At 38.7% G+C, this 18471-nt stretch overlaps 1 protein-coding gene and 1 non-coding gene across 17 annotated transcripts in view; both read left to right on the forward strand.

Moving 5' to 3' along the window:
- Positions 1 to 18471, forward strand: part of Neb (nebulin) — a 214272-nt gene that overhangs the window by 49591 nt on the left and 146210 nt on the right. For all 16 annotated transcript variants that reach the window (XM_070023306.1, XM_070023324.1, XM_070023348.1 and 13 more), the window contains exons 33-46: positions 14 to 325; positions 418 to 624; positions 5209 to 5313; positions 5901 to 6008; positions 7799 to 8110; positions 9079 to 9285; positions 11092 to 11196; positions 12892 to 12999; positions 14102 to 14413; positions 15109 to 15315; positions 15743 to 15847; positions 15992 to 16099; positions 16498 to 16809; positions 17603 to 17809. In XM_070023306.1, the coding sequence (XP_069879407.1) occupies positions 14 to 325; positions 418 to 624; positions 5209 to 5313; positions 5901 to 6008; positions 7799 to 8110; positions 9079 to 9285; positions 11092 to 11196; positions 12892 to 12999; positions 14102 to 14413; positions 15109 to 15315; positions 15743 to 15847; positions 15992 to 16099; positions 16498 to 16809; positions 17603 to 17809 (2715 nt within the window). The remainder of the gene's footprint in view (positions 1 to 13; positions 326 to 417; positions 625 to 5208; positions 5314 to 5900; positions 6009 to 7798; positions 8111 to 9078; positions 9286 to 11091; positions 11197 to 12891; positions 13000 to 14101; positions 14414 to 15108; positions 15316 to 15742; positions 15848 to 15991; positions 16100 to 16497; positions 16810 to 17602; positions 17810 to 18471) is intronic.
- On the forward strand, positions 4453 to 4555 carry LOC138835709 (U6 spliceosomal RNA). The gene has a single exon (XR_011374707.1). It is a non-coding gene; the product is annotated as a U6 spliceosomal RNA (small nuclear RNA).

Below are 18471 nucleotides of genomic sequence, written 5' to 3' on the forward strand. Positions count from 1 at the left end.
TTGTTTCCAACAGGTTCAATACAAAAAAGATTATGAAAAGGCCAAAGGGAAAATGGTTGGCTTCCAAAGTCTCCAAGATGATCCTAAACTGGTTCACTACATGAATGTGGCTAAAATACAGTCAGATCGGGAATATAAAAAAGACTATGAAAAGACCAAGACCAAATACAATACACCTCATGATATGTTCAATGTTGTGGCTGCCAAGAAAGCTCAAGACGTTATCAGCAATGCCAACTACAAGCATTCTCTTCATCACTACACCTACCTGCCCGATGCCATGGGCCTGGAATTGTCTAAAAACATGATGCACATCCAGAGCGATGTAAGTGCCATGACTCCCACAAGAGATTCCCCAACACCCAGTTCTGGGCCCATGACCCAAATGCTTACTCTTCTTTTTCTCTGTTGCTGTAGAATGCCTACAAGGAAGATTACAACAACTGGATGAAGGGCATTGGCTGGATACCAATTGGTAGCCTTGACCAAGAAAAAGTTAAAAAGGCAGGTGATGCCTTGAATGAAAAGAAGTACAGGCAACATCCAGATACTCTCAAATTTACCAGCATCGTGGACTCCCCAGTGATGGTCCAGGCCAAGCAGAACACACAGCAAATCAGTGATGTGAGTATAGAGAAGCGTGAGGGCATACGGTGTGGAGGGGAGCTTTTTAAAGAAAAAGCTAGAATCAGCTCAATAGTTTTATTCTTCAGAGAAGTGTGTTTTTGTTTAAAACATTATTTTGTACAATTAGTGTAAAAACAAAAATCATACTTTTTCAACAGTGGGTAGCAAAAAAAATTTTTTTAACCTTCTTTTAAAAACATTTTCCCTCTGGGCACTGGTTGGCTCATGCCTGTGATCCTAGATACTCAGGAGATGGTGATTTACATGAACATGGTCAAAGCCTACCTGGGTAGAAAAGTCTACCAGATTCTGTCTTTTAAATAACTGGTAAAAAGTTGGGCTAGAGGCATGATCTCAAGGGGTAAAGCAGCAGCTGAGGAGGTAAGCCAAGCATATATAAGGTACCAGCAAAGAAAAGAACTGTATTTTAGCTGCGTTTAAGACAGTGTCTTTAAGAAACTTTGTTATTTTGGATACATTTGGCATGGATTGGTAAACAGCTATATTCTTTGTTGTTGTGTTTGTGGTAATGGTACCGAGGTATGGATTCAGGAATTCATGCTCTCATACTGAGTTGTCACTACCAACTGTGCCTTACCTCTTGCCTACAAAAAGTTCTATTTTAATCCTTCATGTACACACCCCCCCACACACACACAACAAATTTAGCCTAAATCACACACTCCTTGTGGCAAATTCATCTTATTTAACACTAAGCTGACATTTGCTTTTCATATATGACCGTATGGGAAAACAGCACAAATGAGTGTATTTGTTCCTCAGAATTCATTCTCAATGAGACATTTGAAATGTTATCTTGGTGGAGATAAGGGTTGTTTTCTAACTTCCCATGGGCAGTATATATGCTCTGGCTAATGTTGACAATTTTGTTTATTTTTGAAAAGGTTATAATTTTTATTTATTTATATTTCATTTCTTCAGTGTTATATTAATGTACACAAATCTACCAATACAGATTAATAAGTGCTCCAAGAGCATAATATAGTTCTGACTATATCCATGCACTCATTAATTCATGCCATTTCACAAACCAGCACTACTATTTCCAGTTCAGGAGAATCAGATTGAAAGAGCTTACATCACTTTTCTTAGTTCATATGATATGAAATGGTAGAGCTGACAAGATTACCTTCAAATTCTATTTCCTTATCTTCTCAAATTTTCAGGTATAAAACACAGATATTTCGTTACCACTTGCTTAGCCTGGGATCACATATTCATTAATATTCCTCATCTGAATATTTGAAAAGGTGCTTCAAGCATGGTTGTCTCCAATGATAAACTATTTGAAATACATGGCAGATGTCTAGAACTCTTTCATAAACTCTCATCTTTAGCATGCTAAATGAACAGATCATCCCATGAGTGTCTAAATAAATGGGTGGAAGGATAGTGTCAGTCTGGTGGAGAAACAAATGAAAGTTGTATCCTCACATCTGAATCTCAAGCTCTGAGAAGGATTGAGCCATGTTGGAAAGGGAGATGGAAACCACCTCTTTTTCCAATGTGCCAACTATTCAAGGCCTACAAAAGAAGATGATTAACTAGTCAAAACTGTGACTAGGTAAATTAAAAAGTACCCCAATTTAAGAAACAATTTTCTGTGTACTGTGGTAATTAGTAATGTTGACAATTTTAAGCACAGCAGAAACATCCACTCATTATTTCACATAGTCAGTGTTTGAATACCTATGTGCTGACCGTTTCATCAGTGCCAATGGCATACGGGTGACATAGAGGAGGCTTAGTGAGACGTAGGAATTAACAATGGCCTTGGGGTTGGAGGTGTGGTTCAGTTGGAAGAGCACTAGCCAATGAACAAAACCAGCAGGTACTGAGTTTGAGTTCTGGTCTTGGACCTAAACAAAAAAGGAATTCACAAGAGCTTAAGAAAAAAAGCACAAGTCTAAACAGTGTTTCCACACAGAGAAGCAAGAATTGAAGGAGAGATCCGTGTTAAGAAAGTGTAGATAAGTTGGTAACTGCCTGGCAGTTTCCTTAGAAAATTTGCCCATTTTTTCCTTTGCCAGTGAAGGAACAATAGGGACAGTACAAAAAGAACACATGGTCAGAGATGAGCTCAGGATTTAACCTGATCCTTGAGGGTCTCAGATGCTAATTGTAGAGTATTTTGGACATTACTAAGTCCGTAATTTGTAATGTTGAAGATTTTTAATTTATGGAGTCACATCATCAGTCACATTTTAAAAGAGAATCTGGCAGAAATGGTTGGAGACTGGATGAGAGAAATGAGATTGGATGCAGAAGGTAGTAGTAGTAGAGATTGTTATAGTTCTCAAAGAGAAGACTTGAATGAAGCTGAAACAAGGCAAAAAGAATTGGTAAGAAGGAGGTAGAATCTGTGACATTTTGTTCTTCAAGGCAATTGGGTTCTAGAAGAAATTATTCAGTACTTGAAGATACATTTCAATGTTGACATTTTAAGCTGTGGGCTTAAATCCTATCTATTCAGGAGAAGACTGCAGTTGAAAGCCAACCCTGGCAGGAAAGTCCCTATGAGCCTCTTATCTCTAATTAGCCACTCAAAAACCAGAAGTGGATCTGTGGCTCAAAGTGGTAGAACACTAACCTTGAGCAACAGAGCTCAGGGACAGCACCCAGACCCTGAGTTTAAGCCCCATGGCCTAAAATCAATCAATCAATCAATAAATCAATCAACATTTTAGGTTTAGGGGCTGGGAAGGTGGCTCAGTGGTAGAGTGCTTGCCTTGCATGCATGAGGCCCTGGGTTCGATTCCTCAGCACCACATAAGCAAAAATAAAAAAGCCGGAAGTGGTGCTGTGGCTCAAGTGGTAGAGCACTAGCCTTGAGCTGAAGAGCTGAGGGACAGCGCCCAGGCCCAGAGTTCAGGCCCCACTACCGGACCACCCCCCAAAAAAAACCATTTTAGGTTTATTTGTGTATGCACACTATTGTATCTGTGACACTCCTTGAGTTCATCTCTAGGAACTATAGTAAGTGACAAGTTAGATTGGAAGTCTCTTTCAGCCAGTGACCCTGGCTCTTTTCAGTTTTAGAAATAGAATTCATTTATTCTCAGTTACCAAGATGAGAGCACAATAAAGTCTCTATATTATATACTTTGGTGACTTTCAGTAAAAGTATATGTAATTTCTTAAATTAACAAAATAGCATAAATAAAAGTGGTAAATATTTTGATATAACCTTTGAATTCCTATAAAATACCTTCAGGTGGGCTGGGAAGGTGGCTCAGTGGTAGAGCGCTCACCTTGCATGCATGAGGCCCTGGGTTCAATTCCTCAGCACCACATAAGAAGAAAGAAAAAAAAAAAAGCTGGAAGTGGTGCTGTGGCTCAAGTGGTAGAGTGCTAGCCTTGAGCTGAAGAGCCGAGGGACAGCACCCAGGCCCAGAGTTCAGGCCCCATGATCGGACCCCCACCCCCCAAAAAAATAATACCTTCAGGTATGAAGAAATTATTGTATACTTTCACTGATACAATTATAATTGGAAACTTTGAAACAGAAATTTTAAAAAGAAACCATTCTAACCATCATCTCCTTTCTAGACATGAAAACTCCAAAAAACTAACAAAAATTTAGGAGCAAAGAACAAATTGGCAAAGAACAAATGTATCTAGCTCTAGTGAATTCTGTTGTTTTAGGCTTTTATATTTGGATTTCCTTTATACTTAATAGAAAACCCAGGTTTTCTATTAAGAATTTTTTTCTCTTTTAATGCATAGAATTGCCAATACAGTGCTTTAAAAAAGATAAAATGAACATTCTTGGTGTTTTTTAATCTATAAAAATGATGGGGGCATCTGCTTTGGCAACACATATACTAAAATTGGAATGATACAGAGAAGATTAGCATGGTCCCTGAGCAAGGATGACACGTAAATTCATGAAGCGTTCCATATTTTTAAGACTTGGAAAAAATTATATTAAGTGAAGGAAGCCAGGCCCAAAGAAATATAGGTCCCATGGTTTCCCTTATTTGCAATAACTAGTATATGTCTGAGAAAACAGAAACTGTCAGACAAGTTGATGTTAGGCGAAATGAACCCCAAGATAAGGATTCAAATGTTTTTTTTTTCTTTTTTGCTATTGTTTCCAACATATTCATAAGATGATTTCTTTGTTGCTTTGTATGTACCTCCCCCAAGGTATAAGCCATGCTTTCACTGTATTTGATGTTGATATAATTTGTGGAGGGGAAGGGAAAAAACGAACTTTAAATAGGGTTACAGGTGGAACTATTACAACAATGAGATGTACAAGACATTATGTCAAAAAACGAACTTTACAACTTTGGTGGGGTAAGGGGTGGAGGGGGGGTGAGAGGTGGAGGGGTGTGGGGGTGGGTGTGGAGAGGGGAAGGGATAGTATGGGGAAACAAAGGAGGAGGCAACAATGCTTGATAAGAAATGTACTCACTATCTTGCCCATGTAATTGTAACCCCTCTGTATGGTATTTCACAATAATTTTTTAAAAAATGATGGAGATTGACTAGGAAAAACTCATTTAAGCATGCATGATATATAATACACTTTATTTTTGTTCCTGTGTATTACAGATCTTATACAAAGCCAAAGGAGAAGATGTGAAACATAAGTATACTCTGAGTCCTGATCTTCCACAATTTCTCCAGGCCAAGTGTAATGCTTACAATATAAGCGATGTAAGTAGGGTCTTCAATGTGTGGAAACAAATTGTGACAATAAAATAATTGAATTTTAGAATATGACAATTATTTTGTCAGTACCTTGACCCATTGAGTATATCCCTTGATATGCTCTTTATCTCTAGAGTTAGCCCTTTTAGGGTAGGATAGCTCCATGCGTTATAACACTCTTCTCTATCATGTATTCCCCCAGAACTTCTACTTTATTTTCCATTTGGGAAAAGTTATTATCCGCTAGATATAGCCATCATGACTTCTCTTGACCTTTTTTTCATAGACTAAACAGCTTAATTCTTTCCCATTGGTTCTCACTTAATCATGGTTTGCAGAAGTCTGCATTCACCCATCTTTCAGAATCCTCCTGAATATCCAGACCAGATCTAAGTGAATAACTAGTACAGTGTCCCATAGTTTGATGTGTCCAAAGTGTTACACTGACCACAGGACATTATTGGAAGAGCTTGTACAGCAAGGGATCCTATCAGCTGACATCTGGAAAGATCAAACCAATTCCAGCAGTTTTAGAATCATGTTAACTTATTAATACACCACCTGCTTATACATCCTTTGCTTTTTCATCCCAGGTCTGTTATAAACGGGACTGGCATGATTTAATTGCCAAGGGAAACAACGTGCTGGGTGATGCAATTCCCATTACTGCTGCCAAGGCATCAAGAAACATTGCCAGTGATGTAAGTTTAAAAAAAAATTAAATTTGAGTGATTGCCTTTTTAAAAATGGGATCAAATCTATGCTTGTTTTAAATGGTTTCTTCATTGAAAGCAATATGCTGAGTTAATGACTTGAAAGTTCTCCACAAAATATTGTTTTGAAACCCTGTCACTTTTCCAACATTTTTGTTGTTCTTTTCGGTTGACCCCACTTGGTAGAGCTGTCATAAATTTGACAGTGGCTTTTGCTGTGATTCATAGCCCAAATTACCTTTGCGGCCACTACTCTCTAACAGCCCTCATTCATTTTTCGTCAAAACACCTTGACTGACACTAACATGTTAAATTCAGATGACTGTCTGAATTACAATTATATTTTAAAAACTGAGAACATGATATAAATATACATAGTTTTGTGAAACAAATGGACAAGAAAACCATATAATTTTGATTCAGGTACCCATTTTATCTGTATTAAAAATAAACACACATTATCATCTTTGAAAAAGAAAATTTTCTAAAAGCACAAATACCTGGCTGGGTTTCCCATCATCATACTCCTGGTCCAGGGGCTATATTCTTGGTTTGAGAAAAGAAAAGACACAAACCACAGGTAGAGCCCTCATAGGAAGTACGGGGATATTGAGACTCCACAGTTTTTTGGTAGGGATGGTTAACAGTGCTAGAAACCTCCTTCTCAAAGTTTTGCATATAATGCATGACTCTGTGAAATATATTTCTAGCTTAGATACAAAATACAAGTTGATAGTATAACTTCAACTTTTTTTTAGCAATTGCATGGTGCTCCATCCCTCCCCCCCACCAACCGCTGCCCCACTGTAGTGGGCCTAGTAATTTATTGGATGATCCGTTCACATGCTAAATCCTGGTTTAAGAATCCAGGCAAAGGGCTGGGAAGGTGGCTCAGTGGTAGAGCCCTTGACTTGCATGCATGAGGCCCTGGGTTCGATTCCCCAGCACCACATTAGCAAAAAGAAAAAAGCTGGAGTGGTGCTGTGGCTAAAGTGATAGAGCACTAGCCTTGAGCTGAAGAGCTGAGGGACAGCGCCCAGGCCCAGAGTTCAGGCCCCACGACCAGACCCCCCCCCTCAAAAAAAAAGAATCCAGGCAGAGCACAGTATTTGGGTAGATTTAAATTCTTTGGCATTCTTGAAGGAATTGACCTATTTCAGATAGCTCAATCTACTTCTCATTGCTATTCCCAGCTGTAAGGGATCTTGAACAGATTACAGTTTTCTGGCCAGAATTTTACTTATGAGAAAGCCTGTGGCAGTCCTGGACCTTGTTGTGGCTCCTTAATTCACTTGAAGCTGCCTCTTCCTGAAGCTTGAAGAGGAGCTGTGGATAAGTGGTATGGGGGAGACCAGCTACCTGCATAGGTGGTACTCACATCTATGAAGTGAAATCATATATTGGATTAGGAAAATTCACTTTCTTGTGAAGCTAGAAAATAGGTCCAACATTTGGAAGGGGACATGTTCATATGAAGTGTGAAATCTCAGTTGATTTAAAATACAATTCTATACTTAAGTCACCTACAGAAGTCAAGACAAAGGGAAAAAAACCTGTTTCTTAATTTATCATTCAAGTATTCCCTTGAAGCCTCTACCAAGTTTGAAACAAATATTTTCATGCCAAATTTCCTGGATGAGGTGTATTTACTGTTTTTTTAAAAAATACTTTTCCCAGAAAAATCACAATGTTCTGAGTGCCTTTTTGTGTGAACGTCATTGTTGTACCTAATGTTATCAGCACCCTAGAACTTTGCTAACTAAATTCTGTCTTTGCAGTATAAATACAAAGAAGCTTATGAGAAATCAAGGGGAAAGCATGTGGGTTTCAGAAGCCTCCAAGATGATCCTAAACTTGTCCACTATATGAATGTGGCAAAGCTGCAGTCGGATCGTGAATACAGGAAGAACTATGAGAACACTAAAACTAGCTACCATACCCCTGGGGATATGGTTAGCATTACAGCAGCAAAGATGGCCCAGGATGTAGCCACCAATGTCAACTACAAACAGCCCTTACATCATTACACCTACCTGCCTGATGCTATGAGTGTAGAACACACAAGGAATGCAAATCAGATTCAAAGTGATGTAAGTGTGTAACAGAACTATGTAACCATGTAACAGAACTAGATGTGTTTGTTCTTAAAGGATGGTCATTTCTGTGCATTTTATTAGAATTCAGACGGCAGTAAAATATTAGAGAAAAGCACCTTAGAATAGGTAATGTGTGATAAAAACTACCAAAGTGCATGTTAGACAAGTGGTTTCTGCTGGCTTTCTGTACTTATATTGCCATCATTGACATTGCCTTTATTAACTTATGGACAAAAGATAAAGCCATTTTCCTTAACTATGTAAGAAACTTAGATTCTCAGTCAGAGGTACTCTCATGGGCCTCTATGAATAATAATAGTGGTTTAATATTAGTCAAAGAGAATTTTTGATGCTTCCTGAATTCGGGAAAGCTTACTTTGTTTATTAACCCAAGTTCACCTGATCCTCTATGTAACTCTGTATAATGAGTCATCTAAAATGAAATGAGAAGTCTTTGGGCTTCCCACATGATTCATGGAGAGCCACACAGTGAGATGTTTAACATTCAGAATACTCTGTCTTCAGGAAACAGATTTCTGTAAGAAATTGTCCTCTGTAAAGGAAAGAAATGGTATTCATTTCTTGGTGCTCAAGAAAAATCTTTCTGTCTAGTTGAGAGCAGGAATAGCTTATTTGGACAGTGTATGTGAAACTCAAAGTTTTGGAGTCTTCAGTGAAATCAAATGGAAAGCTCAAATTGTCAAGAGATAGAACATTTTGAGCAGTACCCATGGAAATATATGACCCAGATTCCTGTCTGTTCTGTATGATAAATTCTAACAATAGAACTGCTTTTCCACATTATCCAATTGCAGGTAATAAACTGTGTGACAGACAAGTCAGACAGGAACATAGGAACATAGGGAAATAATTGCTGTTCCCCTTGGATGGAATTACAGAAACTTCCTTGAATCAGACTTATGTAGGATACTTTCTCATAAGAGCTTATTACTCTCCTGCAGAACGTATATAAAGATGAGTACAACAGCTTCTTCAAGGGCATTGGATGGATCCCTATTGGCTCTCTGGAGGTTGAGAAAGTCAAGAAAGCAGGTGATGCATTAAATGAAAGGAAGTATCGACAGCACCCAGACACCATCAAGTTCACAAGTGTACCTGATTCCATGGGCATGGTTTTGGCTCAACAGAACACAAAGCAGCTAAGTGATGTAAGTGGCTTGCTTCCCTTCAAAAGGATTTGCCCATGAATAACCAACCCTCAATGCCAAGCCGCTCCACCACCTTTCATAATTCAATACGTGAGCATGCATCCATGTTACCAAATAAACGGCTCTCAGGAATAGAAGAGAGATGGGTTTAACTTTTGAAGCAACATGGAATATGAACACAGGGAAAACAGGCAGGGGAAAAGTGATTTTTCCGAACTTACTTTGTTTTGTAAATGCAGAGAATCTGTGCCATTCATAAGCAGACACCCCGACTACCCACTATACACACGGAATGGCATTATTGCAATCATGTACAACTCTGTCTGAATTGCAAAACAAGCTATTTTATTGTTCTGGGTGACAATATTTCTACCCAGGTAAAAAGGCTTAATGTCTTAATCCCTTGCATAACAGCTCGATGTTCTGGGAGGCAATCTTAGAAGAAGGCCCCCGGGGAGGAGATAAGCAGTTTATTTGCAAGCATCTGAGTCTTATTTCTGAGTCCCAGACTCTCTTTCAGTCAGAGGGTGATTACAATGCTCAACCTATCATATCCTTTAGTAACTTCAGAGTTCTTCTAAAAGGCCTTCATGGAAAGAGATGGGTGAGCACAAAGCAAAGAAAGAAAGGGACATTTTGTTTGCTTGCTTTCTTTTAGTTCCAGATTTTTATTGTTTATTTTTATTTTTGGCAATGTGGCTGGCAAGCACTTTCCTTGAATTGGATCACATTACTGCAGAGGAGTCATTCTATTTTCGTGGTCATAATGCTGTAGAGACTTTTGATTTCTTTTGTACTAAGGCAGGCATCGTTTCTCATTGTGTGTGTGTTTGTGTGTGTGTGTGTGTGTGTGTGTGTGTGTGTGTGTGTGTGTGTGTGTGTGTGTTTTCCTAGTTAGGAGAATTGTATACTCGCTCTATTATGTCTTCCCCATCCCAGTAAATACCAATTATAGCTAGACAGATGTAGTAACTCAAACCAAAAACTTGGTGGTCACTTTAACACCTCTATGTTTGTACTCCTGCATCCAATACATCTGCCAGTCAGTGTCCCAAATAGCTCATCCAGCTTGCTGAAGTGCCAGTCCCCTCATCCCTGCTTCCTTATCTCTCATGTTGACAACTGCAATGACCTGGTGTCTGTATTCCCTGACTGTGGTCTCAAGCAATCAGGTTATATCTTAAAGCATAAACCACATTCTAATGGACAACCTCTTAGGAACTTCTGCTTAAACTGAACATCCCTACTCTTTAACTTGTCTGCAAAGACCCTTCAATCCATGCTCTGCTCCTCTTAACTGTCCACATTCAAGCCCCCAGTCTTGGGCTACTATTAGTTCCTTAGGTTGGCCAGGCCATTTTCAGCCACTGGGCCCTGCAAATGTTGTGCTTCTTCGGCAAACTCTCCCTTTTCTCTTAAGTTTGAGCATAGTGCTGCTTCTACAGAGGCCTTTATGATTTTTCTTCTATGTTCACTCTATTTATAACACATCATAAAACTTAGCTATAGTTCATAGTTTACTGTACATCTGTTTCCTCTGCTAGACTGGAATTTCAAGAGGACAAATCAGTCTTTTTCAAAAAGCACTTTAAACACAGCCTGCCACTCAGCCTGGCGCACACAATCCAATGACTATTAGAGGCTTGGGGACATGAATTTATCTACGCTGAGCCCCTTCCTGTGACAGAATAGGCACTCATTCACCTTGTATGGGAAACACAAGCAATAGCCTTTCTTTTTAAAAGAGTGAGTGAAGTTCACACTAAGTCAGCTAGTAGTGTTTTCACGCTTTCTCCTTGTTTGCAGTTGAACTACAAAGTGGAGGGGGAGAAACTGAAGCACAAGTACACCATCGACCCTGAACTGCCTCAGTTTATTCAAGCTAAGGTCAACGCCCTCAACATGAGTGATGTGAGTATTTGGCTTGGTGCCAGTCTAAGATAGCTTATGCGTCTTCCCTGTTCTGGTAACTCCTGCATTAAGTAGTTCAAGGGGAGGAAACCTGAGTCCACAGGTGGTACTCTTACCATGCAATCTAAGAATAGCGGCCACCATAAAATTTTACTTAGACCTTAATAACTCATTAGGGGGTGGTAAAATGAGCCTAGAAAATAGTACCCCACAAAATGAGATGGATAAACTGGAAAACACAAAACGACATAGTCTGTATTAAATGTAAATACTGGATTGTGTAACTTTTGTTTTAACTATTATTACTTCCAAGAATCTGACTTTCTTCAAAAAAGTTTTTAAAACAATGTAATTGGCCATCTTGGAAAGCCTTGGCACATAAGTAGAGATGATGTTTAAATCCATTATATGAAACGGGTCATGGTGGTGCACATTTGTAGTCTGAGCTGCTCAGAAGGCTGGGGTGGGAAGAATGTGAGGTCAAACCCAGAATGAAAAACACTTTTTAAAAATGTCAGTAAACTGGTTTCAAGACCCAATCAAACCTGGATAAGTGGTTTTCTTTAAATGGCTTAATGTTTTCTTTTATTTTTCTTTTTTCTTTTTTGTCGGTTGTGGGGCTTGAACTCTGGGCTTGGGTGCTATCCCTCAGCTCTTCAGCTCAAGATGAGCACTCTATCACTTGAACCACAGTGCCACTTCCAGTTTTCTACTGGTTTATTGGAGATAAGAGTCTCAGACTTTCCTGGCTTTGAACCATGATCCTCAGATCTCAGCCTGCTGAGTAGCTAGGATTACAGGTGTGAGCCACCGGCGCCCGGCAATTTTTTCTTATTTTTAAGCTCTGTGTTGTCTCAAGTATACATTTTTTTGTCTTTTATCCGTTTAAATTTTTCCTTAATTTTATATGTAATGATCATTAAAATCAAATGAAAGTGAGTAAACACTAGATCTGCATATTTTATTTTTATTGCCATATTGTCTATAAGTTTGAAATGTTTTATGCTTATTTTCCAAAAGTATTATAGGAAAGTTAGAAAATTATGAAAAAAAATAAAAATCTTTTGTTATTCTACATTGTTTTCTTAGGCAAATGTATAACTTTTGAAGTCAGTTGAGGTGATAGTGTAATAATTGACTTTTGGGGATGGAGTAGGATTGTCTTTCTTTTTGTCCTGTTTTTGATTTTTGTTTGGTTGGGCATTTGGGGACTGAGTCTCACATGAATTCATGATCCTCCTGCCTCAGCCCCTTGATTTCTGAGATTACAGGTGTCCAACAATACACCCTGCTCCTGTATTGAGTTTTATTATTACTCTTTTGGTCCTGGGACTTAAACTCTGGGCCTAGGTGCTTTCTCTGGGCTCCTTTTGCCCAAGGCTAGCACTCTACCACTTGAGCCACACTGCCATTTCCGGCTTTTTTATGTCATTAATTGAAGATCAGCATCTCATGGACTTTCCTACCTGGGCTGGCTTCAAACCATGATCATCAGCTCTTGGCCTCCTGAGTATAGGATTATAGGTGTGAGCCACTGGCACCTGCTCTAATATTTTTATTAAAGAATCTGATACATATGTATAAGATGAACTAATAGCCTTGCTATGAATTTCTCTTAAAGAAACACTGTGATACCCTGTGGCATTCTTCTTTTAACAATGTCAAATACTGAAATGATATTCCCTTTATTTGAAGGCTCATTATAAAGCAGACTGGAAGAAGACCCTGGCTAAGGGCTATGACCTGAGGCCAGATGCCATCCCCATCGTTGCGGCAAAGAGTTCAAGAAATATTGCCAGTGATGTAAGTCTAACTACAAAGCAACAAACTCCATTTTGAAAGTCTGTACATTGTGTATGAAACCATGAAGTATAAAGAAGCAAACAAAATGTATTAAAATATTTTCTAATTTCCTAAAGTGCCACTGGTAAATATAGCTTCATTCAATTTTTGTGGTGCTGAGGAATAAACCCAGGGCCTTTCACGTGCTAGGCAAGCAGTGCATTACTGTCACAGCCCTAACTACTTAAAATTTCTTTAAAAACCCAGTGACTTTGACCTCTAGCATTTTCAGAAAAAGAAACAGTTCAGTAAACTGTTTCAAAAGAATGCTCTTGAATTTAGGTTTTCATACATTTTTTTTGGTCAGTTGTAGGACTTGAACTCAGGGTCTGAGTGCTATCCCTGAGCTCTTCTCACGGCTACCCTTCTACCATTTGAGCCACAACTCCACTTCCAGTTTTCTTGTGGTTAATTGGAGATAAGAGTCTCATGGACTTTCTTACCTGGGCTGGCTTCAAACCACAATCCTCAGATCTCAGCCTCCTGAGTAGGATTCCAGGTGTGAGCCATAAGTGCCCAGCTTCAGAAATATTTTGATATAATAAAACATAATTAAATAAAAATATATCCAAATAGATATTATATACTGTTTTAATATATATTGTAATTTCTACAAAGAGAAGCTAGGAGAAATTATAGGCTGAATAACAAAATATTACATTTTTACAGGTTATCTTATATTTTTTACAGTGTTATATGCCTTCTGAAAGTGCAAGCTCACTAATTGAAGTTCACTACTTTAATTTGTATTAGAGTCTTGCTGAAAGTTACGACTTGGAAATGACTTTATCAGATAATTCAGAATAATAATGTAAACAAGGTAAAAATACACAACTTTAAGGAAACTGAACATATTCAAAGATTCTACTTACAACAACCTTGATATAAAGTTCAGGACAGGTTTCAAGATTAGAAACATTTCACTAGTTGTTCGTTTTAAACTACTAAAACAAAGAGGTTCACTGTTACTTAGATTCCAACTGTATTTAGCTTTTACTTAGTTTGTTGTATAAATTCAATTCATATCAAGCATCTCCCCTCTCTAATCTTTTCTTTGAACTAGTGCAAATACAAGGAGGCCTATGAGAAAGCCAAAGGGAAGCAAATTGGATTTCTCAGCCTTCAAGATGATCCTAAACTTGTCCACTACATGAATGTGGCCAAAATACAGTCAGATCGTGAGTACAAGAAAGGTTATGAAGCCAGCAAGACCAGGTACCACACACCGTTGGATATGTTCAGTGTGACTGCTGCTAAGAAATCTCAGGAGGTTGCTACCAACACCAACTACAGACAAGCATACCACAACTACACCCTCCTGCCTGATGCCTTGAATGTGGAGCACAACAGGAATGCCATGCAAATTCAGAGTGATGTACGTACTGGTCAGCAGCTGACAGCACTGCATTTCCTATTTCTATGCGTGGTAGAGAAAATTCCAGAGCCACTTACTCCATCTTAAACCTGGTTCAACTTGCTCTTCTTTCTAGGGAACTCCTATAGACTTTGAAATTTTATAATTTGACTCATTTGAACTACTTGTAGCTTTCTTGTCATTTGTGAGTTTATTTTTCCCCCCACTGGTGTCCTTAAACCCATTTATCCCCAAATACCAATGGTTTACTGTATATATCTTTGGCTCTTAGCTCCAACATATGATCTATGAAAATCTTAAGAGGCTCAAATGGGTGACACAGAATGTTGTTCCTAAGGCAAAATCTTGTTAACCTTTCATTTCTTCAAGGAAGTTGACATCTGTGAGACAGGTTCTAGTTATAGACTGACCTGGAGCTTACAATCCTGCCTCGACTCCTGAGTGCTGGAATTATGGGTGTGATTCACTATGCTTTGTTAAGAAAGTTAATTTTTTAAGAAATTGTTACATTCAAATTTTCAGTTCAATACTTCCATGAATATATTCATTTTTATAAGTGATTTTGCCATGGAAAATAAAAATTACGAAGTCTCTCCTTCTTCTTCCCTCTTTTCCTTTTTGATAATGAGTAAATTGTGTAGGCAAAGAAACTCTTGGCTCTTAATGAAATGAAAATTTTCTCCTTCTTTATTAAGAATCTCTACAAATCTGACTTCACCCACTGGATGAAAGGGATTGGCTGGGTCCCGATTGATTCCCTGGAGGTAGAAAAGGCAAAGAAAGCGGGAGAGATTCTCAGTGAGAAGAAGTATCGCCAGCACCCTGAGAAGCTCAAGTTCACATACTCTATGGACACAATGGAACAGGCGCTGAACAAAAGCAACAAAATCACTATGGACAAGGTAGGAGCCCATCTGCTTCATCAGCCACGGACCCCTGAAGCACTCATGATGTAGGCCCTGGAAACCTCTTCAGCAGCTTTATCTTCTATGATGATTGTGGTGATGGTTGTAGGCAGGGATGCTAACACTTTCCTTGTTTCTACAGCTCACACCATCTTGATATCATATTAAAACCTCAGGACTGTTAAACTCAGAATTAGTTTAAGATACGGGCAAGATGGCATCTGATGCTTCAGGCAAAGAGGGCTCCCATACTTGACAACTGATTGCTTTTCTTATTGAGGATCCAGTTTCCTCAGCTTTTCTTCTGTTTCATCCATTTCCCACTCCAATTGAACCATGATGGAGATGTGAATCTCTTCCTCCTGCTAGCATTGCCAGAAACCTGTTCTGCTGTAAAATCATGTACTTTATCTCCCTTTTGCAGAGGCTCTACACTGAAAAGTGGAACAAAGACAAGACCACCATTCACGTCATGCCTGACACTCCAGATATTTTACTCTCCAAAGTAAACCAAATCACCATGAGTGATGTAAGTAGATAAACAACACAAAAATGTGGGGGGTTTTGTTGTTTTTATTTTGGGGGGGAAGAAGGCTGACCATTTTGAAACCCCAAAGGATCTCCACTCTAAACTAGTAACAAGGTGCTGTTGTTTTTCTGTTCCATCATTTAGAAACTATACAAAGCAGGCTGGGAAGAAGAAAAGAAGAAAGGCTATGACTTGAGGCCTGATGCTCTGTCCATAAAGGCGGCAAAGGCTTCTCGGGACATTGCCAGTGATGTAAGTTTTCCCCTGGCTGTCTTTAGACCAAGCAAAGGAGGGTAAATGAGAAACCCTTGTGTGTATTCAGGAACTGTGCTCAACTCTACTGAGTGTTTGTGGTAACACCATCCTGGATCACCTAATCTAAGCATCCTCACCTTTGCCTAATCCAACCATCCTCTAACCATTGTTCATTCTGTAGTATAAAAAGCAACTGAATCATGTATTTTTTTAAAAAAAGAATAATAAGCTGCTTTTAGACTATTCAAATCATTTACAGATAATTTTCAGCCTCATGCCTGATTTTAGAGTTCGAATCCTTTTGCCTACCACAAAGCTCATGGTACCCAATGAATGAGATTTTTGTTCTCCTTTCTTCACTATTCCCATTGTTGTGTTTCCTTTTCTGTCCACAGTACAAATACAAGAAAGCCTATGAGCAATCCAAAGGCAAACATATTGGCTTCCGGAGCCTAGAAGATGATCCCAAGTTGGTGCACTTCATGCAAGTAGCGAAGATACAGTCAGACCGGGAATATAAGAAGGGCTATGAGAAATCCAAGACCTCTTTCCACACCCCAGTGGACATGTTCAGTGTAGTGGCCGCCAAGAAATCTCAGGAAGTGGCCACCAATGCCAACTATAGGAACATAATCCATACCTACAACATGCTACCTGATGCCATGGGCTTTGAATTGGCCAAAAATATGATGCAGATTCAAAGTGATGTACGTAAAAGCCACAATAATTAAAAGGCATTTGTTTTAGAAAATAAGTAATGAGTGACTAGAAATCACAACATCCTGAAAATCCTGAAAGAAATTTGTGTGCAATTTCCTGAGGTGTTTCATGTCTTACCTAAGAGTGAGTATATATCTTTTAACAAGAGATCTAATCAGGAAAGCAGTCTTTCTTTCTACTCTTGTTGCTACAATGCTGTTGGATTTGGCATCCAACAAAGACAGCAAATCAGACACAGTTTCAGAATGAATGTACAGAAAGAAGGAGCCTAGCAAAGAAGATCAAATGCATGAAAGACTCCTGATAGATGAATCAAAGGAAATTCAGCTGAAGAAGCCATTGGTAACTGGAAAAAAGTGAATTTAACTTGAAATCTAAAAGGAGACCACATTAAACCAAGCTTAGATCTCTCTTTGGGGATGCCAAGGCAGTATATCAATACATAAATGATGGTAGTTACAGGGAGAAATTTCAGATCTGAGCAGGGGAAGTCAACAAAATTTGCCTCAGTACAGTACCATTGTGGTTTTGTGTGTGACTTAGAGAAATTGTAACAGTAGTAGGCAATCAGAGACTCATATGCTAAAGAGAAAAATGAGACTTATAGAAGTCTTCCATTGCTGGGTACCAGAGGTTCACACCTGTAACCCTAGCTACTCAGTAGGATGAAATCTGAAGATTGTCGGTTGAAAAACAGAAGTGGAAGTTATAGAATATTAGTAACATACTTCTTGAGAAGTTTTGAATTCTCATCACTGAATTTTTTTCCCTCTTCTCCAGAATCAGTACAAAGCGGACTATGCTGACTTCATGAAGGGCATTGGTTGGCTCCCTCTTGGCTCCCTAGAAGCTGAGAAAAACAAGAAAGCTATGGAGATTATTAGTGAAAAGAAGTACCGCCAGCACCCAGACACTTTGAAATATTCAACATTGATGGACTCAATGAACATGGTTTTGGCCCAGAATAATGCGAAAATTATGAATGATGTAAGTCTTTTTCTTTTCTCTTTTTAAATATATATTTTTATTGTAAAGATACTTACAGAGGGGTTACAGTTACATGAGCAAGGTAATGAGTCCATTTCCTATCAAGCATTGTTATTCCCTCCTTTGTTTTTCCCCTACCAGTCCTTTCCTCCCCACCTCCCCAACTCCTCCCTCCCCCACCCCTGCAAAGTTGTCTTGTACATCTCATTGTTACAATGGGTCATCCTGTATCCTGTTTCAGCATTTTGTTATTTCCCTTCCCCTCCTCAAATTAGAAAAATATATATACAAGATGCAGGACACGGGAATCAAATACAGTGACAACAGCGATTGTTCCATGGGTGAAGAACATTCAAAGAAACAAACAAAAAAAATCACATAGTACATTATAAATAAAAAGAACAACATTAAAAGAACAACATTAAAAAGAACAACAACAAAGATAAAACCTCTTATGTTCCTGTCTTGGGATTCATTTCTCTTAACACCAGGTTATATGGTCATATGTACATAGCTTTTGACCTCTTCTGCTTGTCCTAGACTTATACTAGTTATTACAAATAAGGAAAACCATGGGACCTTTGTTTCTTTGGATCTGGCTTAATTCACTTAATGTAATTTTCTCCAAGATTTTCCATTTCCTAACAAATAGGGTGGTGTGA

The sequence above is a fragment of the Dipodomys merriami genome, unplaced genomic scaffold (assembly GCF_024711535.1).
Source record: "Dipodomys merriami isolate MVZ:Mamm:240054 unplaced genomic scaffold, mDipMer1.0.p SCAF_1, whole genome shotgun sequence".
Taxonomy (NCBI): Eukaryota; Metazoa; Chordata; class Mammalia; order Rodentia; family Heteromyidae; genus Dipodomys; species Dipodomys merriami.